Source organism: Sminthopsis crassicaudata, chromosome 5, assembly GCF_048593235.1.
Source record: "Sminthopsis crassicaudata isolate SCR6 chromosome 5, ASM4859323v1, whole genome shotgun sequence".
In the NCBI taxonomy this organism is placed as follows: Eukaryota; Metazoa; Chordata; class Mammalia; order Dasyuromorphia; family Dasyuridae; genus Sminthopsis; species Sminthopsis crassicaudata.
In genome coordinates, this window is record NC_133621.1 from 191,271,265 (window position 1) to 191,296,404 (window position 25,140).

The window sequence follows — 25,140 nt, forward strand, 5'->3', positions numbered from 1 at the left end:
CATCAGATCATTCCTGTTCCTAATACTGTCTTACAGTATTATTATTCCCCACATGCTTTTTGCCATTAAGTTCCACAAACATGCAATCTGTAGCTTTATCAAACAGTCATAAGAATGTAGAAACAAGCACATTTTCTGCTCTATAATCCTATCAGGTTGATTGAGGAGCTTCTTCAACTTGATATATGACTAGCAATGGTTCATACTCTATTACCTTATCAGGTAGTTTAGAAAAACTTTCCAGTTTGTTCAGGGTCTCTATATCTTTACACCCTAATTCTGTAGGGGAATTTGCCAGATACACTCTGATCATCTAAATAGTTGCCTCTCTCTTGGCCATTGAGTACCCTCAGGATAGTAAAATATAAATTGAAGAATATGAGGGAAGTAATATTTGAAATTCAACAAGTGATCTCTGATTCCTTAAGCCTAAAATTGGTATTTATCATATTCCCAACATTAATCATAAAGTATTGAAAATTCTAAGGTAAACTTGAATTTTAGCTGGGATCCATGAACTTTCCCCCTCCCTCCTAAAATATTTTAAATAGCTATTTTAACAGCATGTGTTTTCTTTTATAACACTATGCATTTTATGTATTTAAAGACTTAGACTTCACTAAGGTTTTAGGAACTCTCCTTCCCCCAAAATGTCCATGATCATATTTTATAAAATTATAACTTTGAAGAGTGCTAATTCCAATAGGAATTTATATATATGCCTGAGGAAGGAGAGAAATCCAGAGAAGACAGCCGGCGAAAACTCCCAGTGCCTTGTGTGAGGTACGATAGTGGAAGGAAGAGTAGGTGAGAGGTAGAGCGTAAGATTTTTTAAAAATGGCAAAATAGAAGGCCAAATTATTAGCCGGCTTTGAATGCTGTCGAAGATAAAGCAAACGAGGATTCCAGACACACAAAAAGGTCAAGAACCCTCAAGTTACAGGAACTGGGAAGAAATCTTGCTCTGCAGTTTACTCTCCATATGGCCTCGGGCCAGTCATTTGTCGTGTTTGCACCTAAACTTCCTCCTCTGCAAGTCGAGAACCAGACGGCTTTCCAAGTTCCCTTCATTTTCCAGTCCGAGATCCTTTCCCATGCCTTAGGAGCTTTCATCTTGAGAACCTCCTCCTTGGGCAGTTCTTGTTTGTGAACTCTGGAGATACGAGAGTTTCTGGGAGTTTCCAGAGTAACTTCCAGACATGACTGGAAAGCATTTCGGGGCGGCCAGCCGTTCCCAGTCCTCCTGCTCTCTCAGAAAATGCTGAATGCAGTTTCCAGCTGACTAGCCCTCTGGAGGGGCTGGGGAAGCTTTTTCCCGGGAGTGGTGATAAGACCCGGATTGGGGGAATCGGTGGAAGGGGTTGTCAATAAATATTTGTTAAGCGCCTACTATGTGCCAGGCCGGTGCGCACTGGTGTAAAGGCCAGTTCCTGCTCTCAAGGAGCGCACAGTCTAATGCGGTAAGGGGGAGATCTAACTACGTACGAACAAGCGCAGGATGGATACATTGCACATAATCCCGAAGGCACGCAGTATCTCGCGCCACCTGACGGGCTCCATTCCTCCGCCTCGTCCGGACTCCGCGCCCCCGGCTGGCGCCCCGACCCCCGGGATCGGGAGGGTTCACCTGCAAGGAGCGGCAGCAGCACAAAGGACCGCGGAGCTCAGCCTCCGCCGGGCTCGGAGCCCGAAGAAAGTAGTCCCGACCACGCCAGCGCCAAGGTTGTTCCGAGGGTCGCTTCACAGCCTCTTCCCCGAGAGCGCCGAGCCCGAAAGGGAGCAAGAAAAAGAATCCCATCGGAATGCGACAATGGCTTGTCCTTTTCTTTCCCCTTCCCACCCACCCCTCCCCTCCACCTTTCAGGCATCCGAATTAAAAAGCAACAGCAACAACAAAAGTCTCTTCTCTTTTTTCCAATAAGGTGGGCTTTCTGCCTGCCTGGAGGCTCCACGAAATCTCTAGTGGTCCCAAGCCTCGCCAGCTGATCCCTCCCGCCCCCTCGTTTGCATAGCAGAATGGGAATCGATGTCAGCCGAGGGGAGGCTCCCTGGGAGCGCTGGGGAGGGGGAGGAGGAGGACTGAGAGTGCTGGGGGAGGGGGAGGAGGCTGACTGGGAGCATTGAGAAAGAAGGAGGAGAGGAGTAGAGTGGGCTGATTGAAAGCGTAGGAAAGTGGAGAGGAGGGAGGAGGGAGGAGGGAGGAGGGAGGAAGGGGCGGGGCGGGGGAGAAAGAGAAAGGCCGAGGAGGGGGAGAGAAGGGGGAGGGACGGGGAGCTCGAGGAGCGCAGGAGGGAGAGCGCGGCCGGACCGGCGCGAGGCTCCTTCTGCCTATGTATCCTTGCGCCGCCGCCGCCGCGCTGGGAGGAGGCGGAGGCTGAATGAGGAGCTGCGTGGAGCCCGCGGAGGAGCCGCCGCCGCCGCCGCAGGGGGAGCGGGCTGGAGAATGGAAAGAGACGCTGGTCGCCGCCGTCGCCGCCGGGGCAGCCCCGAGGGAAAAGTAGCGTTGTAGAGAGGACAGCAAAGGCGGCGCCTCGGATCGGAGTGGGAGACGGAGACTGAGGGAGGGAGGGAGGGCTGGCGATTCTTTCTTCTCTTTCTGCAAAGCTCGGGCAGCATGACCGTGCGGGGCGGCCGCGGCGGCCCCGGCTCCTCTCCGCCGCCTCCCCCTCCTCGGGCCGCCTCGAGCCGGTGAGAGGAGAGAGAAAGCGAAGAGGAGGAGGACGGGAAGATGGGGGCCGTCCTGAGGAGCCTCTTGGCCTGCAGCTTTTGCGTCCTCCTGAGAGGTGAGCAAACAGTGCGGGCAGAGCACAGACCAGGGTTTGGGGGAGGGGGGACGGAATCGAGACGCCCAAGTTAACGAGGCTGATCGGTTTTTGTTTGTGTGTCTTCTGAGCTGGGGGCTGGAGGGGGGGAGGGGAAAGGGAGGCGAGAAGGGGGAGAGGAGGCGAGAGGCCGGGCCTGGCTGCGGGAGAAGGAGAGAGGGAGAAAGGGGCCCAGGAGAAGGGGCTGCTGCGCTTGGTGGAGGAGTGACACAATGCAGGCCGGCCCTTTGGGGGCATTCTCCACCTGGCCTCCTCGGGTCGGGGTCCCTGTTTGGGGGAATCCCCGAAATCCTTGTCACCCCTCGCTCTTCCGATCTTTTATTGCGGTGTGTCTATCCGTGCTTGTGAGCATGTGTGTGTCGGGGCAGGGAGGCTGAAGAGGGAAATCATCCTAGAGAAAAGATTCCTTTGTGCTCGTTTTTACTTTCTGAAAGTTTGCTTTCAAGGTGTAAGTGAGGGCTTCCCCCTCTCCCCACCCGCTCCTGTTTGAATGGAGCCGCACAGTCCTCCAGTTTTATTTTCTTGCCACCTTTGTTATAGTCCACGATTGATTCTTGTTTGGAATATAGCACCCTGACTGAGGATGGGGACTTCCTTGGAAAGTGGTCGTGGTTTTCAGGCCCGGAAGTTTTCTAACCTTTGGTTAGGAATCCATTGCATAGGTTTCCTATTTAGCTCTTGAGTAGTTCAGAGCAGGCAAGTCCACTAGTTGACATAAAGTGGGAAAGTCATTTTTTGAACAGGGACTTGAGCTAATATTTCATAGGCTCATTTGTTGAGCACCCACTGAGTGCTTGGCTTATTGTTGGATGTCAGGAGCTGTCTTAAGTTCTTTGCCCTTAACATAACCAATATTCCATGATTCGGTGGTATTTTTAACTGCTCCATGAAGCTGACACATGCTTCATCTTTTGCATAATATTCACTATCTTTTTTTAACCAGCAATGAAATAGTGATGACATTTCTGATGTCAAGTAAAAAATTTAAGTTTTGATAGTTTATATCTTCAGTTTTTATTACTATTTTTGTTTACACATGACCCATTTTTTTTTCAGACTTGAGACCTCTAGTCTAATGCTAATTTGTATTGCAGTAATATGACAACATAAGGTTTAAATACAATTAAAATACATTTACACCAAACTTAGTGCAGTTTCATGGAACATAAAGATAGATGATGTGTTTTGAATTTAACTAGAAATTTCCACTTGTAAAAATTCATTTTGGGGTAGTAGTGAAAATATCTTGGATAGATAAGCATCCTTTGTCATTATTTAACTTAATAATTATGACTCAGACACATTTGCCTCTTCAAATAAAAGTTGTAGGAGGATGGGCATAGAACTTGGTGATGCACTGAGTATGAGTTGTTTACTTAGATTGATGTTACATTTTTTTGTTGTTTTTTGAAACAGAAGAATTTTGACGCACCGAGGAGTATCCCCCCCCCTTTTTTTTTTTTTTTAACTTAAATCGCTATTGTTTGAATAGGGGGTTTAGGAAACTTTGAGCTGACCTGAAACTTTTGTAATTTACAAGTATTGCCCTAGTGCCTAGGGTTACTAAGTAACTTGTCCATGTCACCAGCTGTTATGTGTCAGTACTTTTGTGAAAACCATCACAACTTCCTGTGCTGTGTCCACTAGGCCTGAATATATCTTTTATGGGTTCACTTTGGGCTTAGTTTTGTAAGTGTATTATAATACTGATTTTTAAAAAATATCAACTTTGTATTTTGATGTATCTGCATCTAACCATCCATATTCTAGTGTTCATTCCAAGACTGATACCTTGATCTCAGTCAGTCACTTAGTTACAGACTCTAACCTTGGACTCAAATTAAAAAAAAAAAAAAAAAAAGTATTACTAATCTCTGTTTACCTGTTTACAACTAATCATCATCCTGATGATTCTGATTCCCAACCAGGGATTATATCCCTATTTGGGGAGAGGGAAATGGCTAGAAAATGCACTGGATCTTTGTTACCCCATAGCCATGATAGTTTATATCTTCAGTTTTTATTACTATTTTTGTTTACACATGACCCATTTTTTTTTCAGGCTTGAGACCTCTAGTCCAGTGCAAATTTGTATTACAGTAATATGACAAACTCTATGTTGGGGTATCTTTTGGTGTGACAGCATTTTTGATTTTTTGCGTTAATGCCTTTCCTTCATGTATGGGAAGAATTAGAGATGGAAGATATTATTTTTTTCTTATGGCATCATTTTGCAAGTTAGGAGACAGTCTAGAGAGATTAGGTGACTCTTAAAAGCCATTAGCTAGTAATTGGAATCTTAAATAATACATCACCACCCTGCCAAAGCATAGACTATAGTTGGAAAATTTCTTTTAGTTCTGTATTGGTGTATATTTGTTCTATTTCATGAAGAGTGAATGTGGTCTTAATGCAGAAACAATTCTGGTCAGAGTATTGAATACTATTGAATATTTTGGTTAATGAATAAAGGGCAGCTAACTAAAGCAAATTTTTTTTACTCATCCTGAATGATAATCTATGCTTAAATAAAAAAATTGATTTGTAGATAGAAGGGTAGTGATGGCCAAACTGTTCATTTTAAAAGAAGAGACTGTTAGGTTGGTTCATGAATTACAGAAATGACTTTCTGTAACAGATTTGTTCTTTAAAATTTAAGTATTAATTTGAATTGAAAATAAAATTACTGGTCAAGTTTTTCTTTCATGTTAATATCCAGATGAGGGGTTGTAAAACTTTAGGTTTCTGTACTTTGTTTTGTTTTTTTGGAGGGCAGAGGGACAGAAAAAAAGTTTATTCATGGCTTTTTTTTTTTTTTAATCAAGGCTGAATTTAATAGTTTTCTTCTTCAGATTCCCCACTTCCTTTTATCCTCAGTTGAGTCCTCCCTTGTAACCAAGAAAAAACAGTTAAGCAAAAACTAGGGGATGGGGTGGGATGTGTTTCATTTGTTCTTTGGGACTAAGCTTATTTATTAAAATTATTCTAGTATCTTATTAGCAAGAATTTTTGAAAAAATTTTTTTCATAGTTTAGACTAAAGAACTATGTTTTGTTGCTTAATTTTTTAAATTAACAAGCATTTTTTTTTTTTCTATCTCCTTCCAGTTAAAGAACAAGACAATCCCTTCTTGTGATGAATAGGCATAATCAAACAAAACCAATTCCGACAAATTTTCATTAGTGTTTGTATAAATTAGTTTTTGTAGGGCCTTGACCTGTTTTGCAAATTGTAGACTATGGGATTCATGGGCAAACGCAATAAGAAAATCAGTTATTTTCATTGCTGTAACCTTCCTTTGCTTGCACTATCTATCTCATCAGCATTGAAAGTTTTAAAAAAGAAGATTTTGGAATAAACTTCTCTGAAGGCAAGACCAAGAGAGTAAAATGAAAAAGGCTTTTAAATTGGAAATTAATTTAGAAGATCATTGTTAAAACATTGATCATCGAATAAGTAGATGAAAAAGGTGATATAAATAGATACTTGAGTTTGAACAGTGATTTTATATTTTTTTCTTGGAGTTTTACTATATACATATCAACCCGACTTCTATATGTAGAAAAGTGTTAAACTGACAGAATTACTCTTGCCTAATGGTTGGTTTCTCTCTCTCTCTCTCTCTCTCTCTCTCTCTCTCTCTCTCTCTCTCTCTCTCTCTCTCTCTCTCTCTCTCTTTCTCTCTCTCTCTCTCACACACACACACACACGCACACACGCACATGCACACAGTTAATATGCTTGTGTTTGTCTCTGTTATTTCATTAATGTAGGGAGTTCTAGTGAGGAAACTTTCTTTACTTTAGGGATATAATTATTCAGTAATTTATAGTCTTAGTGTGAGTTGGCTGGGGCATTGAAAGATTAAGTTTTGTATACATCAGATGTGCGACTGGTATCTTTACTGATATCCTGGAATGATTTCTGCTTTTCACCTTGGCTCTTATGTCTCTAGATCTATCTATATGTATATCACTGTTTTTTATCCTATATAAATAACTTTGAAAAACTGTTAATCAGCTTTGAAAGAATAAGGTATTTTCTTTGCAAAATTAATACACCTATAGAATCAACCACTTCATATGTTCTTTTGGAAGTACTTACACAAAGAAAAACTTGTTATTCTTTTGTTTTTTGCTCAATTTTTTTTGGGGGGAAAGGGGAACCTTCTTAAACATCGCACACCCTCTTGTAATCTGTATTTCCCTGGTGCTTCAGTGTTTTCATGCCAATAAAAGACATCAGGAATCAGCAATAAGAATAGCATCTTTATGTGTTATTTTTGGTCAAAAGTAATGATACTAATTAATATGATTCGACTAGCTATTATGTAATATACTTTTTGAGAGGGATTAGCATAATATATTGTTGATAAGGGTCATGAGTGGTCATAGGATCATGGATCTATCAATCAGTGGCTCGAAAGAACATGTTGTCTTTTTATAGATGAGAAGACTGAGTCCCAGAGAAAGGAAATTCTTTTACCAGCTAGTAAGTTAGTACAGCTGGGATTTTAATTGTAATCACAAACTTAATACTATTTGGATCTGGAAGTGAAATAGATTGAGTGGGGAAACCGACAATCAAAAGTTAAAGAAAAGTTATTGTATAAATTAAAGTTATGGGATATGTCAACAGGAAATAGACAGCTTTGGGTTTTTTTTTTTTTTTTTTTTTTTTTTTTTTTTTTTTTTGCATTCTACCAATTACTGATAATATTTGAATATTATGAATTTGTAAATATTGAGCATTTTCTTTATATCATAAATCAAGTTAAAAAATAGACATTTTAATGGATCTGTGACCCTGTTGATATATTCTTTCTCCCACCCACTCCTTTTTTTTGTGTATAAGGCAATTGGGGTTAAGCAACTTGCCAAGGGTCATACAGGTAGTAAGTGTTAAGTGTCTGGGGTTGGATTTGAACTCCTTAGTTCAGGGCTGGTGCTCTACCCACTAAGCCATCTAGCTGCCTCAATACAGGTATTCTTTCAAATTATAGTATAGCTTGCATCCTTTTCATATATTCTTTTCTTGTGCCATTCATATCCATAAATCCTTCACAGGGATCATCTAATGGTCTAAGAGCTTATTCTAGGCTCCTAACATTGGGTGGATGCTTAGAGGGAGCATTTATAGGCATTTTTTTTAGTCTTGCAATATGACTTTTCTCTGGGCAGGTAACTTTTTTTTTGGTGATACCTTTTATATTGTTGCTTCTGTGCAGTTTTTCTTCAGTGATATATTGTTACTTACTCATATTTCCCATTCCTTTGCCTTTTGGGTTATTTGCCACTTTAAATCTTGGAAGATTAGTATTTCATGACCAGCAGAATGTTGATGTTAAAAAAGATGAGCCTTTGTTTCAGGGAAAAATCTTAGGTTTTAAAGCACTGTATGGTTTCCAAAATAACTATAGAGCCTGTTCTTTTCCTCCTATTTAATTCTGGATCCACTTCATTAACCACCTGCAATGCCTAGCCAAGTAAATTTTGTCATCATTTAAGGAATCTTAAATCATAGATTAACATATTCATAGGAAGAGAGCCTTTAATGTAGTATATTGCTTTACTGAATCAAATGTTTTTTCAGTCAACAAATGATATACACAGTGGAAACATATTCTTTGCACCATTTAATCACTTATGATTGTAAAGATCTGGTTTGTTACTTTTAAAGCATATTTTTTTTTGTCCCTCAGCCAATCAGTTGATAAGCATTTATTAAGCTCCTACCAGACACTATGCTAATTGCTCAATGTAACATACTTTGATGTAAGTATATATTATTCTCCCAAACATTTTATTTTTGTGTCTCTGGCACTTTATTTAGTGCTTGGCACATTAATACATGCTTAGTTATTGTTAGGAAAATAGGCATATAGTTATATTTTTTATCAATTGACTTTTTCCCCCATTTTTGGTAATGAGATCTGATTTTTTTCCTCCAGCATCTTCATCTTCCCTTTTTTCAAGATTTTATTTTTACATTTTTATTTTAATTTAATCTCTCCATAGCATAAATAGCAGAGCCCAAAAGATGATTCTATATTAAACTGCCAATCTCTTTTTTCATACTACTTGCTTTTTAAAAAGTATATAATAAATTTCATATATTACTTTTTTGAATGTGTTTATTTCAAAACCTCTGACCTTCTCTACTGTTTCTGAACTTTTGTTTTTGTTTGTATTTTAGGGTTGATTTTTTTTTTTTGCATTATTGTTGCTCCTCTCCCCATCTTCTCCTTCCCCTCTCTCCCAAAAGAGAAAGAAAGAAAATTCTTTTTAACAAGCATAGTCAGGCAAAACAAATAAACCAAACAGACCAACCAAAACATCCTCCAAAACCCCAAATATGCATTCACATAGTGGCCATGTATGTTTTTGTACATAGGGTTTTTTTCCCCCCTGAAATGTGGTTAGTCATTGTGTTGAACATAGTTTTTTCACAGTTTTTAAGTCTTCAGAGCTTTTTACTTTTTTTATTGTCATTGCTCTAGTGTAAATTGTTCTGGTTCTTCTTAATTTGTTCTTCATCAGTTCTAGTTTCTTTCAGATGATCTTTTGTCATTTTTTATAATGCAATAAGAAAACATTTACATACAGTTTGTTTAGCCCTACCTCATTTTGTCTAAGAAGCAATCTAAGACACTCTTTTGGATTTTTTTTTTTCCTTTTCTTTATTCCTTCCTTTTTATAAAAAAAAAAAAAATAATTAACTTTTTCAGTGAACAAAGATTTATTTTCTTCTTGTTTTACCGTGTAAGGTGCTTACTCATAAGAAATATGAATAAGCAAAAATTATGTCTTTGTGTCTGAAAAATGTGTCTTAGTGTGTATCCTACCCATTACCTCTCTATTTGAAGGTGGGTGGGAAATATACTCCATTAGCCAAAATTGCAGTTAGTTACTGCAATTGTCAAAATTCTTAAGCTTTTATAATAATGTGAATAATACATAATGTTTATATCACTTTAAGTTTTTCAAAGAGCTTTATAAGTTTTGCAAAGGGCTTTACGTATGTAATCTCATTTTATTAACACATTAAACTACCCAGGTAGGTGCTCTTATTACTTTCTTTTTCCAGAAGGGAAAGTAAGGCCAAAAGCCCAGAATCACACAGCTACTAAATGCAAGTGTGGAATAAACTTAAGTATTCTTGACTTTTCAAGGCCTGTGCTTTAGGCATGACATCACCTAGTTGCTTCATAGTTTGTCTTTGCAGTGTTGTTATTTAATAAACTGTTCTAATGATTCTTCCTATAGCTCTGTATCAGTTCATAAAACCTTTCTAGGTTTATTTGAAATAGTCCCTTATTTAATTTCTTATGGCATAATAGTATTCCATTGCATTATGTTCTATGATTTGTTGAGCCATCCCCAATTTTTGGTACTCTATTAGGTTCTAATTCTTTGCTCCCCTCCTCTCCCCAGACACAGTCTGAATATTTTGTATAGGATTTCTTCTTTCTCTAATCTTGGTACCCCTCTCTTCCCAATCCCTGGGAAATTAGATTTGCTTTTGATTTTTTTTTCTTCCTATTATTTTCATCTCCTTAATATCCCCACCCACTCATCTCCCAACCTGTTTGTTCAGTTTGATATATTTCTATATACTAAATTCTGTGTGTATAAACCCTTCTTTGTCCATTTCAGTTAATAATAGGGTTCATCTGATACCTGCTCTCCCTATTGCTTTCTCCATCTTTGTATATTTCTCTTCTAAAATAATTTATTATGCAAAATAACATGTTCACTCTCTTCTCTCTGCTAAATCTATTCCTTTTTATTAATCCTTCTCTTTCCTCTTTGAAAACTCTCAGAACAGAAACAATATACAACTAATTCACCAACTTTTCTTATTTAATTTCTTTAGTACCTTTTGAAGACATTAAGAGTTTGAAGGGATACATGTTTCTTTTCTCCTATTAGAATGTTAGCACATCATCATAGAACCTCTTCCAACTGCTGAAATCATTTTACCTTTTAGAGTCCCTTTTTACTTTTTTGTTTGCATTTCAAACAAAACTCAGCTCAGCTCTAGTCTTTTCATCAGAGGTGTTTGAAATACTTCTATACCATTAAAGATCCATTTTTTCCCCCTGTAGGATCATGAATGCTAAACTTTACAGGGGTAAGTTCTTAGTTGTATTCTATACCTCCTCTCATTTTTAATAGAGGAGCTTGTCATACTGACTATGGTTTTTGGAGTTTGAACTATTTCTTTCTAGATTCTTGAAGAATTTTTTTTTTCTTTGAACTAGGAAGTCTGAATTTTGATTGACATTCCTATGAATTTTCCTTTTGACGTTCCTTTCAGAAAGTGGTCATTATATTCTTTCTAGCTTTATTGTTACCTTTGTTTCTAATAGAGCTGAACCATTTTCATTTGTGATTTCTTGAAACATAATGTCCAGTTTTAAAAAAAACCTTGGTTTTTAAGGAGTCTGGTGATTCTTAAATTATTTCTTCTTAACCTGTTTTTCCAGGTCATTTTAAAAAAATATGTTTTGCATTTCCTTCCCCTTTTTTCCTCCTTGATTTTTGTTCTAAGGTATCAATTGTTATGGAGTTGCTCTTTTCTTTTCTTGAGGAGAGCTTTAGATTTGCAACATTATTAGATATTGATTAATGTTGTCAACTCTTGGGTAATTCTGGACCCTTATTCTGCTCTGACTGGCAGTTTCTAATTGCCCCTGTTCCTGAGCAAAGACAATCACAAGGACATTTCTTCAGTCTTTTTTTTTTTGTAAACCCTTAGCACCAACATTCTCTTCCTGTATCATGGCTGTTCCTATGACTAAATAGTGCCTATGAGAATCCCCTCATCTCTTTCTCCCCTGCATTTCTGTCTGAATAAGAAAGCATATTATCCTGAATTGCAATTCTGACTGTGAATAAATGTTTCATTTTATTTACTGATTACTTAGTTGATCTGAGTTTTTCCAGGTTGACAAGTATTGACTTATTCCTCAACCATTAGTTACTAAATTGTTTTTTGTTTGTTTGTTTTTTGTTTGTTTGTTTTGCCAGGGCCAGGCCTCCTTACGCTTTATTATTTTTTTAAATAGCTTTTAAATAGCTTCAAAACATATGAATGGGTTTTGTCAACATTGGTCAACATTGACCCTTGCAAAGAATTCTGTTTCAACTTTTCCCCTCCTTCCCTCCATTCCCCTCCCCTAGAGAGTATAGCAGGTAGTCCCATACATGTTAAATATGTTAAAGTATATGTTGAATATATGTATATATATTTATATAGTTATCTTGCTGCACCAGGCCTCTATACTCTTGCTGAATTTTAGGTAGGCCCTCTTGATCTTGCTTTGGGTTCCTTAAGATTCTTGGACCAACTTCTTGGAGTTAAGATTCCCCCTGGACCTTTGAGGTTCAAAGTGAGGTTATCTTCAGGATCTTCTGTGGCATCAAAGAATGGAGTGTTAGAGAGACCTCAGAGCCCCTGGGCCTGGAATGTCCCCATTTCAATATTGAACTAGTCCTTTCACTAGGGTTTCTACTCTCCCTATTGCTTTCTCATTCCCTTAGTCTTTCTCTAGGGAGTCTTCTGCTTTTGCTGATTCCAACACAGGCTAATGATCTCTCTGTGGGATGGCTACCCTGGTGGCTTTGCTTGAAGGTCCTTTTTCATTTTGCATTCCCATTTCTGCCTGACCTGTGCAATTAGGCATTTGTGAATTTACTGTAGTTTCCCATTGCATTTTTTGTTCATTATTCAGTTTGAGAAATTCAGCTTTTTGTTAGAGTAGATTTATGGTATCTGGGCAGTCTGACTATCTTCCAAAAGAGCTCTCAAAATTATATTGTCTACTTTTATACTTTCTTCCTGTGTACTAGGTCAGCTGCAATAAACTTCCCTATGGGAAGAGAAATATGGGTGCTGGAGTTCCAGTAGAGAAAATATTTTACAGTAGAGATCCTGGTGGGCCTTTTCCATTTTCTCTTCCTATTATTGAGCTTTGTCAGTTAATCTTTAAATGCCTTAAATGAGATGTTTTGACCTAATTAAGTTTCTTTTTTTTTTTTTCCTGAGGCTGGGGTTAAGTGACTTGCCCAGGGTCACACAGCTAGGAAGTGTTAAGTGTCTGAGATCAGATTTGAACTCTGAGTCCTCCTGAATTCAGGGCTGGTGCTCTATCCACTGTGCCACCTAGCTGCCCCCCTAATTAAGTTTCTAATAAGCTTTTTGTCAACTTGTTTTTCCCTTTGCTGCTTCTTTTTTTATGAAGTAATATATTACTTATAATCTTTGGAACATTTTACAGATATGTTTATATTCTAAACTGATGTTTCCTTTGATTTCAGTATTTCTCTATTTGCAAAAATATTTATTTGCTACTTGCGGTGGTTTTTGAGGATCTTTTTTTTGATGATTGATTTAACTTCATTAAATTTGCTTAAGGAAATGGTGATACTGTATTAGTCTGTTTTGTGCCTTCTTGTTTTAGCATCTTATTTAAATAGTTAATCATTTTTATTTTTCTAATTTGATATTTTGATACTTTTTCTTAACAAATTGAGAGTTGGATTATATATAGAGAATTTAGAAATGGCTTCCCACATCTTAAAATAAAAATGAATTTTGTTTTCAATGGTGATAATTGCTACTTTCTATGTCCAGTGTCTCCTTACTCTTTCTGAAAGGAAATATTCATAATAAGGCATTGATTATGAACCTTTGCACTCTTTTGTTTCTTGCATCTGTCAGTTCTGCCTCTACTATGTCTTATGTTTGTTCTATTCTTTATTTCTGTTATCTTCACAATAGTGTTAGGCCTCAGTAGTGTTTTCTTGAACAATTTTGAGAGCTTCCTTCTTAATAGATCTTTTTCAGTTCAACTTATCTTTCTTCCCAGCCATCTTTCATATTTTATCAGCCATAGAGTGGTCATGTCATACCTCTAGTTAAAAATTTATAATTCTTTTCTATTGCCTCCTGAGTAAACTTAAGGTTCCTTTCATCATAGAATAATAAATGGACCTAGTACTAAAAATGATGTTAGATGCCCATCTAGTCTAGCCCCCTTATTTTATGGATGAAGAAACTGAGTAACTTCCTATTTATTCAGGTTAAGTATCCAATTTCAGAGTCCTTGCTTTCTTCATTTTACTACCATACTGTTTTTCTTTAGATTTTTTTGCTTGACATTATTCCACATTCTAATATTATATTCTTTCCAACCTTATCTCATACTTTCCAGCCTTTCAGTACCCTTTTCTTTAGCAAACTTGACCACTCAGTATCTTCCCATATATATTCTGCTTTCCCTCCTTATGTTTGAAATCTCCTTTCCTAAATTTGGAATCCTTTTCCACCTTTGAATCCCCCCTTCTCCCTAAGTTGATTGCTATAATCTTCCTGCTTGGTAATGGGCTTTTCCTCTTCAAATCTCATTCAGCACTTTCCTTCTTGTCTTTTATGCATTTTACATATATTGTTTTGCATCATAATTGTATGCGTGTGGTATTTATAGATTCTGCAAGCTTTGTGAGTGTAGAGAATGTGTAGCTAAATCTGTGTCTTTACTAGTGTTAGCATAGAGCTTTGTCTTCAAAAGGATCTTGTTTTGAACTTAACTAATGAGAAATTAGCCAATTAGTAACATTATTTCTAATCTTTGATTGATATTTAATTTAGAAGAATAGTTTGATTAATTTTCAATTGATTGTGAGAAATAAAACACAGCAATTTGTTCTGCTATATTTGATAGTATTTTAGAATTGAATCATCAACAAATTTTTTTGACTACAATTTAGGTACAGGGTACTATACTAGGTATTTCAGATACAAAGCAGGATAATGCATGTTCTGGTTTTTAAGTGGCTTAGTTAGGGAGAGAAGATATACAAATTAAAAAGATAATGTGAAGTCTCAGTGAATAACAGATATATAATAATTGTTTTAAGAATTTAGAGGAGTAATAGATCACTGAGAGATGGGGCAATTTGGAAAGGCTCTAACATGAGCTGGGCTTTGAAGGAACTTTAAAAAAAGTATAAGACTTGAATAAACAAATACATTCTGGGAAGGATTATTTATTTGGAGCCAAGGGTTCTCATCACTTATTTTAATAGTATTTTACAGTTTATAAAACATTTTGTATAAACAACCCTGTGGAGTGGTGCAAATATTATGTTTGTTATATTTATAATATATCATATTTGTAATAAAGCAATTTACACAAAATTTAATTTACAGAAAAGAAATTCACACTCAGGTGTTTTGAGTGATTTTCCCCTTACAGTTAATTCTTGGCAGAACCCAAACTTGAGTCTATTCCTTCCCCCCCCCCCCCAGGGCCGTACTACATTGAATTATCTCCTGTGGGGTAGTGATGGGAAAAATGTAAATTAAGACTTAATTGTAGAACTACCCTGGTTCTTGGCATTATATATATGTGTTATTCCTAACTCTTGTCTTCGGAGTCTAAGCAGAGCAATTATAATTCTTTTTCTACATAACAGCTCTTGAAATATTTGAAGGCATTACAGGTTCTTTCTAAGTCTTCTCATTTTAGGATGAGCATCCTTAGTTGCTTCAGCTGACTCATATAGAATGATTTTTAATGGATTTCATTGTCATACTTTTCTTTCATCTTAAAATATAGCCACTGAAACAATATAATCCTCTAGATGTCTTCTGAAGAGTATTATACAGGTACTGTCATAACCTTCCTGGATGCTTTGCTTCTCTTAATGAGTGTAGTCTGTTACAGAATTGTTCTTGTATTTAGGAAGTCCTAGATTCAAGTTCCACCTCTGAAACATACTGGCTTATAACTTTAGGTAATCAATTTTCTAAGAATATAAGTTGCAGAGTTGTTGCTAGGCTCCATTGGTAGAACAAGTTTCATCTTGAAGTTCCCTATATTAGTATAACCACAGGTTGGTTTTTTTTCTGTCTCATAACTGTATAGAAAAATAATCTAAGAATACTTTAAAAAATGTGACCAATAAGAAGGACTAATTTTACATTACAAGAGATTATAAGTCTTAAAAAAGTTCATAGCTCTTTGTTTTGAACCTTTTCAAATACCAATATTATTTCTTTAAATTTTTTTTTTCTTTTTTGTTAGGAACTTAAATATCAATAACCATAAACATTTCATTATTCAAAGGATGAAAAAAGGATTGTATAATAAAACTGTGAACTTTACTTATATATGGTTTGGATTTTTAAAATGTATATTAAATTTAGCATGAGAGTAACTTCTTTCTGCTCTCATCTTAGTATTTAATGTTTTATAATTCTTTTCTTTCTTATGGATAATCCATCACATTCATATACTATATAATTTTAATCACTTTCCAGCTGTAGAGAAACTTCTGTTTTCAGTTATTTTCCATAATAATGTTGCTATAACTATTTTTGTTCTTATGAGTTCCTTTATTCTTTCTTTAAACTTTTTGGAGAGGAGAGATTTTGTAAGTCCAAGGGCACAATTTCTTTTTATTGCTTTTGTTTTCCAGAATGATTAGACCAGTTTGATAACTCTTTTCTAATAGTCCTTCCAGCAATTCCCATTTCCCTTTTTGTCATCTTTGTAGGCCTGATTGCTGTGAAGTGTAACTAGAGTTGTTTTAATTTTCATTTCTCTAATAGCTATTTAGTGCATTTTTAAATATAGATATTGATAGCTTGAATTTGTTCCTGTGGGAATTTACTGTTCACATTTTTGATCATTTATTTATTGGAGAATGTTTTTGTTTTTATTTATTTATAGCAATCCCCTATGTAACTTGGATATCAGATTTTTATTAGAGAAATATGGGGGCAGAGACTTTTCCCCCCATTTTCTTGTAATTCTTATTACTTTATTTTGCTTTTACAGATGCATTTTTAACTATTAACAGTTGTGCCCATTTAATTTCTTCTTTATTTTTTTGTTTGGTTAAGTATTTTTTCCTATCCATTTTTGAAAGGTCTTTTATTTCTCCCTCAGATTTGTTAGATATTCAATTTAAAGAATTAGATTTGGTCTATAGTTCACCTTTGCTAGTAATAGGACAAGGAGAATAGCTGCAGAAATAAAATTTTTTTAAACCTTCTGGCTATTAATATCAAGTGAAGTCTAAAGTAAAGATGTGTACTAACCAAGTTAAAATTGAAGAGGGATTTCCTGTAGAAAGTGAGGCTAGAATGATTGTGGGCCAGTGTTAGGATTACTAGGTGAGAACTCAGGTTGTCTGGACAGTGACAAGGTGAGAATTCAGGTTGTCTGGACAATTACAAGGTGAGAACTCAGGTTGACTTGATAGAAGGAGCAAGCTCATTGGCTGAAGTGGTTCTTCCTAGAGGAGAAGTCTCTGCATTACATCAGGCTTGACGGGGCTCTCTGCAGGAAGAACCACTTCAGCCAATGAGCTTGCTCCTTCTATCAAGTCAACCTGAGTTCTCACCTTGTAATTGTCCAGACAACCTGAATTCTCACCTTGTCACTGTCCAGACAACCTGAGTTCTCACCTAGTAATCCCAACAGGCCAGAATTTTTGAAGATTTTGTCAAGCTCCAGAGCCTCTTTAAATGAGATTTAGAATTATTCGAGAGAAAAATAAAAACCATCTAGAGAAAAAAAAATGTCTATTTTTTTAGTTGGTTGGATAATCAATAGAGCTGGTCTATCAATACACATCTTGGAGATATACTAGAAATGGAGAATTGTCTGGGTTTCAAATTGTAAAGCAAGATGAAAGAGTTCAGGATTGCTTTTAGTTCTTTTAATATCCCAATTTTCTCCTTAAAACTTTAGCTCATATTATTATACTTAAGGTGATTTTATATGGTTCTGAACCATAAAATGTTAATCTGAAAGGAATTTGAAGGTCATCCAAAAGGCAATGAAGAGGTGCATAATGGATGTGAGCAGGCTACAACATACTATAAAGAAGAAATAGTGTAGGAAAATAGTATAAAAGATGTCATCATATAAATAAATGGTCATGTAATTGAGAACGAGAGGACTGATGGACAGCCTTTTTGATCCTTCAGTATCCATACACTGTCATGAAAATGAGAGGAAGGTCCAAACACATTGCGTGAATCTTCAAGGTAAAGTTGTGGGAAAACAGGGACAGGCTTCATGCAAGAGGAATGCACATGGACAGGTTGTTATTGGCATTGATTTGTAGTTTTAAGAAAAGGGAAGAGAAGGGAATAAGTATTTATTAAATGTTTCAATGTGCCTGGACACTGTATTAAATGATTTTTTTTTTAACAACTCCATGAGATAGGTAGTATTATTCTCATTTTATATTTGAAGAAACTGAGGCAGACAGAGGTTAAGTTATTTATTCCAGGTCACACTAATAAGTGTCTGAGAATCCACATGCACAGATAATTACTACTAGGCTTCAAACATAAAGACTGATGTTGAAAAATAAGGTTGTATGACACTGCAGCCAGCTGAAGAACTAGTGTGTGTGTGTGTGTGTGTGTGTGTGTGTGTGTGTGTGTGTGTGTATATATATTTTTTTTTTTTTTAGGCTGGGGTTAAGTGACTTGTTCAGGGTCACATAGCTAGGAAGTGTTAAATGTCTGAGACTAGATTTGAACTCGGGTCCTCCTGAATTCAAGGCTGGTTCTACTGGTGTATTTTTTGTTAAAATATACATGTATTTGAATTTGTGAGCATCCTTTGTCTTTGGTGGAGTCAAGATAATAAACTAGTTTCTATTTTAGTGGTTGGTCACAATATTTAATACTGGTTTGGGCTACTATAAGACTTTTATTTTAATCTTAAGGAGTTGGGTCTCCCTTTTGAAGATAAAGGTTTTTGGTTTGGCTTTGTTTCTTATTATTTAAATCTTTTCAGTAGTAAGGATGAGAGTTTAAGATTATTACAGCATAGTTTTGGTCTTATCTATGGTGTTGATTCCCCTTAATTATAGTCTCTACTCTAACCTTTAGGTTCTTCTAACCACACTTTAAGATGGGTAAATGTCAGTGGCTTGGTAAGTAAGGGTTTTAAAAAAACAACAGCCCAAAGAATTATTTAATTTATGTGACTATAGTCCAGTAAAGTAGTTAGCAACTTAATATTTCCATGAAATATTTTTATTTGTTTTTACTTTATTTTTAGTAGACCCTATTTAAAGACTACTAATAATATATAATGAAGTAGGTAGAAATAGAAAAAAAAAGTTACCTTGTAGAAGAAGTCTAACAGCATAAGAGAGTCTCAGATATATTCTCCCTCACTTTTCTGTCTTTCCCCCTTTTTCGCTAATCCCCTTACATACACTAGAACTGCTCCAAAATCAGTGGACTTTCTTGATAGTGAGTTTTCTATGACTGGAGGTTTTATACAAATAACCAATTTTTAGTAGTTTCGTTGTAGCAGACAGGAATTGTTACAGACATGATTCTCTACAGTAAACTTTTATATTGGCGTTTCAGTTTTTATCAGTGGGTTTTTATTAATATTAACTTGTTATGGTGAATAAAACATAAAATTATTTGAACTCTACATATGAAACCCTATTCATTCCAGTTAATATCTTTTTTATTTGTATATGTTTTTTCTTTTATAGGGGCTCCCTTGTTGCTTTATGCAAATAGACGGGATTTACGACTGGTGGATGCTACCAATGATAAAGAGAATGCTACAATTGTGGTTGGAGGTTTGGAGGATGCAGCTGCAGTGGACTTCGTTTTTGACCATGGCTTGATATACTGGAGTGATGTAAGTGAAGAAGCCATTAAACGAACAGAATTTAACAAAACCGAGAGTGTGCAAAATGTGGTTGTTTCCGGATTATTATCCCCCGATGGGCTGGCCTGTGATTGGTTGGGAGAAAAATTATACTGGACAGATTCTGAAACTAATCGGATTGAAGTTTCCAATTTAGATGGAACTTTAAGAAAAGTTTTATTTTGGCAAGAGTTGGATCAGCCAAGAGCTATTGCATTAGATCCTGCAAATGGGTAAGTTATTAGTCTTATTTACAAACTCATTTTATACCTTTAAAAAAGGTTAATTTTAATAATTTAGGATTATTAATTTTAATAACTTAATAGCTGGAGTGTTATCTTAGTGTTGCATAATGGACTTTATGATTAGTATTGTTTGGGTTTTTCTAGTACTTTGTATATGTATATATTACATAAAATACTTTATGTATTTTGATGTGCTACATGGTGTTGTTGTTCAGTTGTGTTCAATTCTTTATGATTCCCACTTGGGATTTTCTTGGCAGTGATACTGGTAGAGGATTGCCATTTCCTACTCCTATATCATTTTATAGCTGAAACTAAGGCAAACAGAGTTAAGTGGCTTGTCCAGGGTTACACAGTTAGTAAGTGTTTGAATAAGTGCTACATTTGAATTCGGGTCTTCCTGACCCTAGGTGTAGTGTTTTATTCACTGTTCCACTTACCTGATCTGATTTGTTACATAAGTGTAATCTATTATAATTGTTTTATTTTTCTACCTTCGTGGAGAAGAGGAAAGAATTAATAATAGGGAATAATATTTGATTATTGGAGGACAGAGAATATTAAAATATTCTTTGTATACTACTGCTTCTAATTCAGAACACAGTCAGTTTTTGTAGGACTTGTATTTCTCTGTATAAGGAGTCATTAATGGCTTTTTGATTATGATAGGGTTAATACAATAAAGCAAAGGAACAAAAGCCATAATCTTTTTTCAGTTAGTTGCTAATAAACTTAGAAATAAATTGCCATTTTGAAGTTTATATCCTGTGCATCTAGGATGTAGTATGCCATTAATAATTTACTTGGTGAATTTTTTTTTTCTTTTTGAGGTCTAGTTTTCACAAATGAAGGAATTTTATGTAGCCTTGGCTATAATGCATCATGAAATTTGAAAGATATTTTCTAATGTAGGAGTCTGTCTTAGGGTACCTCAGCCAGGCCCTCAAATTACCTCCTGGTAAAGTTTTTTAAATTGAGCTATATAGTTGTCAGTCATGCTAAATCTTCTGAGGATAGAAAAAGGGAAACAAGATTGGTTATTCCTGGGTTTAAATCTAGAGGTGAATATCTGAATTCTGGTTATTTATTTTACTTATTGGTTTTAATGTACTGCAGAATTTTATGGTAGTCAAGGTTTACAAATATATAGACAGGAAAAAAAGTGAACAGATTTGTGAAGTTGGCTAAATTTCCTCATTTATATTATTGAGTTGGAGCAGTAGACCATCTTCAGAGTCACTTTCAGATAAATTGAATATCTATTAGCATATTTATATAATAATGAGGGGGAAAATAAAGTAAATCATAATGTATGCATTTTTTTCTGTTACATTGGGAATTTTTTTGGGGGAAAATGTTTTAAGAGATCAAAAACAATTAATGAACAGTGCTGTTTGGTTGATAATATTGAAGTTGGAAGAAGTTTTGTTGTGAAATTTGGAACTGCTGAAGGATTATGAAAAAATATTTCTAGCCAATTAATGAATTAATAATTACTTATAAAACATCTACTTTGTGTAAGAGATTGCTAGAACATGTCAGTTACAAAGTTAAACTAGAAACAATAAAGGAACTTAGTCTATCCATGGAGAAAATATGAACATGTACAAGTGTATACAAAGTAAATGCAAAGTACAAAGAAGTCCTTATTAATATGGATAATGAATCCTTTTAAGTAGCAATGTGTATTTGAATTTATATTGTTTGAGATTATAAATTATTTAAGGTTTGATAATGATTTCCTGCCCAATGGAAAATCTGCAGTGCAAATTTGAATGATACAGCCACTTCAGGAAGTTCATTCTTTTCACTGATTGGAACCTAGGTATAAATATAATATTATTTTGAGAGAGAGATAATGGAGTGTATTAGTATGAAAGGAGCTGGTGCTTTGGTAGTGCTGTGTGATGAATATAACATTGACATTAATTTGATTGTACCATAGATTGCATGCAGAGGAGTAATATGATTGGAAAGAGAGAATGGGGACTGGTTGTAAAGAGCTTTAAATGTCAAATAAAGGAGTTTATTCATCCCTAGTTTCTCTTCTAATGTCTAGTCTTGCATTGCCAACTGCCTTTTGGACATCTTGAACTGGACATAGACATCCCAAATGCATTATGTCTAAAACAAGAACACATTGTCTTTTAAACCAAACCTTCCCTTAAATTTTAGCTTCTTACTATTAAGGGTACAATTCTTTCAACTACTCAAGCTTTCCTTCCCCATCCAATATGTTGCCAAATCCTGTTATTTTCACCTTGCCAACATCTTATATATACTCCCTTTTCTACTGAGCCACTCTGGTTGCCGGACCTTATCATCTCACATTTGGACTACTGAAGCATCCTTCTGGTTAGTCTTCCTTCCTCAAGTTTTTCCTCACTCCTTCCCATCCTCCACTCAGCCGCCAAAGAGATTTTTCCTAAATTGTAGGTCTGACCATCTCACTCCCTTCTCCTTAATAAATTGTGTATATTGATAGAAGTTTGCCATTTTCTTGCCTTCCTCATGCTCATTTTATAGATGAAGAAACTAAGGTAAACAGTTAAGTGACTGCCCAAGGTTATACAGCTTGCAAGTGCTTGAGTACTTACAAGATCAACTTGGTTCCCTTCTCCTCTTCAAGTCTTCTTACAATTCATTCCCTTCCATACACTCTTAAGACTGAACTCTTAGGCTATACCTCATCTTGAAATGCTCTGCCTTTTGGCTTCCTTTAAGACTGGTATCAAATTCTACCTTTGGCAGAACCCCTTTCTCCTCAGGTTAAAGTATCTCTTTCGTTTGGGACAGGGAGCTAGGTCTCTGTCTTTTTACTTTTAAGGCCCATCTTTTCTCTCTCTTTCTGCTGTGATACAACTTCTGTGGCTAGAGTTTGTTTAGTTTATAATTAATACCTCCCTCAACTTACTCTTCCTCTTAACCTTACTTCCTTGTTTTCTTCTTTTTCTCTGGTAAGTGAAATTTATTTCTGTACCCAATTCAATTCTGTTGTTTTTATGTATTCTACCTCCTATCTTGCCTCTGACCATTTCATTATGAAAGTGAAGTTTAAATATTTTCCCCACTACTATTTCCCTGTTTGTGGACTGTTCCAATTATATGAGATAATTCCTTACTTTCCTCCCAAAAATTAATTCCCCACACTCCCCTTTCTTTCTTTTTTTTTTTTTAATTTTTTTTATTATATATATATATATATATATTTTATAATATTATCCCTTGTATTCATTTTTCCAAATTACCCCCCCCTCTATTCCCTCCCCACACTCCCCTTTCTTTTAAAATGAGTGGGGAATGAACCTTATTTGGCCCTTTTTCTGCCTGTGAAATTATTTACTAGGGGCAACTAAGGCTACCACAGGCCATGATGAGCTGAAATCTAGGTATAGTAACTTCCCACTGCTTGAGTTCTATAAGTTACTAATTTTATATGGCCCAGAATGATGTTATAAATATCAAAATGATCCTTGGAAGAAAAAAGGTTCCCTATCCTTGCTCTAAGATAATAAAAAACATAGCTGAAACTCTTCTAAGTCCCCTGCCTTATTTAATTCCACCCATGATCCCTGATATTAATGTTCTCAGGGCTTGTATCATCTCTCCTCTTTAGTTTCTTCTGATTGCTTGCCTCTTTATATTTCTATGTTTGTCTTGACTCCTGTGTTTAAATTAGGAAATTAAATTAAGAAAGTTTGGAAGTGCTTCTCTCCCCCACTCCTCCCTATTCCTAAGATTATTCCTAGATAAGTTATTCTTGATTGTAAGCCTTTATCTTTTTGCATGTGCAATTCTTCTAACATATTTTCATATTCATCAACCTTGCATGATTTCTTGAAATATGATAGTTTTTATCACGACTTTCAAGTAATCTAGTGATTCTTATGTTCCTCTCCTTCCTCTGTTTTCAAGATCATGTTTGATATGAAATACCTTATATCTTTTTCTTGTTTTTCAGTCTTTTGTTTTCCTATTGCTTGTTTCATAAAGACATTAACTTGCCCTTGGTCCTTTTTAATATTCAAAGAGTCTGTTGCTAGGTTAAGATTTTCTACCTTCCTCTAAGTTCTTATTTCTCCTTCTTGGTCTTTCTTCCACAACTCTCCTTTCTTTTTCCAGCTCATTAATTTAAATTCATTTGGAATTCAATACCAATATTTTAATACTTTTATTAATAAAATAATTAAAAAACAAACAAACAAAAAACCCTCTTGCTTCATTTCTTCCAGAAATTCTTGGTTATAACTTCTGGTTGTTAAGTTTTTTTTTGAAGTTTTCCTTGTTAATGTTTTGGGGTTTTTTTTCTTATGAGTTTGTGTCTTGAGCATCCTTTGAACAATAATAACTCTTTTATTGTAAGGGTTCTTTCTCCCCCTCCCCCCCTCTCCATTTAACCTTGCTTTTCAACCTACTAGTTTGTATTAAGGATAGAATCTGCACTTCTGGAAGGAATGTCTTTGATTGGTTCTGTTTTGTTTTGTTTTCCTAAGGTCCTGCTGCTTTTTTCTGGATATTGAGTGCATTGTGACTCAAGGATTTCATGAAATGTTCAGACTGGGTATTGGTAACTTTTAGTGTGCCCAAAGTTGTCTGATCCAGAAAGAAGTCTGATTGGTTCCCTTTTGGTCTGAATGTTGCAAGTACCTGATCCCAGTTAAGGGATTTAAGGGCAAATTCCATGCCCTTGCCTCTGTTTTAATTCTAGTATCATGCTACTAGCTCTAGTTACCTGAAGAAAGTTCTTCAGGTTCAGAGTGACAGAATCATAGGTCTTCCTTTGTTAATTAGCTTTGTTAAAAGGCTGTGCTTTGAGTATAAGAACCTGTTTCAGGGTCAGAGCCATTTGGCTACTACTTATTCTGTTTGGAATTGTCTTGGAGTTAGCTTTGAGCTCTGCGGTTGTCTTAATGAACTCCACTGAATATGAGAAATCAGTCTTTAGACATTTTGGAGGACTCTGGAACATCTTGGTCTGGTTCTTATATTCTCAATTTCCTGGTGTGGACCCTGGATATTAGAAATCTTGCTGCTTTTTAAATCCTGGATGACCCTCCTGTGGGCTGCCTTTGCACTCTGTCATCACTGATTGGGTCCATGGGCATTACTTGGAGCTAACTTTGTTAGCTGTGGCTCAGAGAGGATATCAGTGATTGCACTGGTGTCAGCTCTTATGTATACACAGATTACTTAGCTACCTTCCCTTCTCCTCTTCTCTCCTCTGCCCCCCACTCTTTTATAGTCATAAACTAAATAAAGGAGATTTCCGATGTTTTTCTTTGATTTTAGTGATCATTGTTTCATCTGGTATCCTTCTTCTTTCTTGGGGAGTTTCTTAATCTTTAATGCCTCTTTCCTTATTGGA

General features: G+C 36.0%; 1 protein-coding gene across 2 annotated transcripts in view; it reads left to right on the plus strand.

Annotated features, from left to right (window-relative positions):
- The first annotated feature begins 2,298 nt into the window (after positions 1 to 2,298).
- Positions 2,299 to 25,140, plus strand: part of LRP6 (LDL receptor related protein 6) — a 125,273-nt gene continuing 102,431 nt past the window's right edge. Inside the window, exons 1-2 of one of the 2 annotated variants that reach the window (XM_074269163.1) lie at positions 2,299 to 2,783; positions 19,370 to 19,763. In XM_074269163.1, the coding sequence (XP_074125264.1) occupies positions 2,729 to 2,783; positions 19,370 to 19,763 (449 nt within the window). In that variant the 5' untranslated portion in view covers positions 2,299 to 2,728. The remainder of the gene's footprint in view (positions 2,784 to 19,369; positions 19,764 to 25,140) is intronic. The other variant, XM_074269162.1, reaches the window with a different exon arrangement.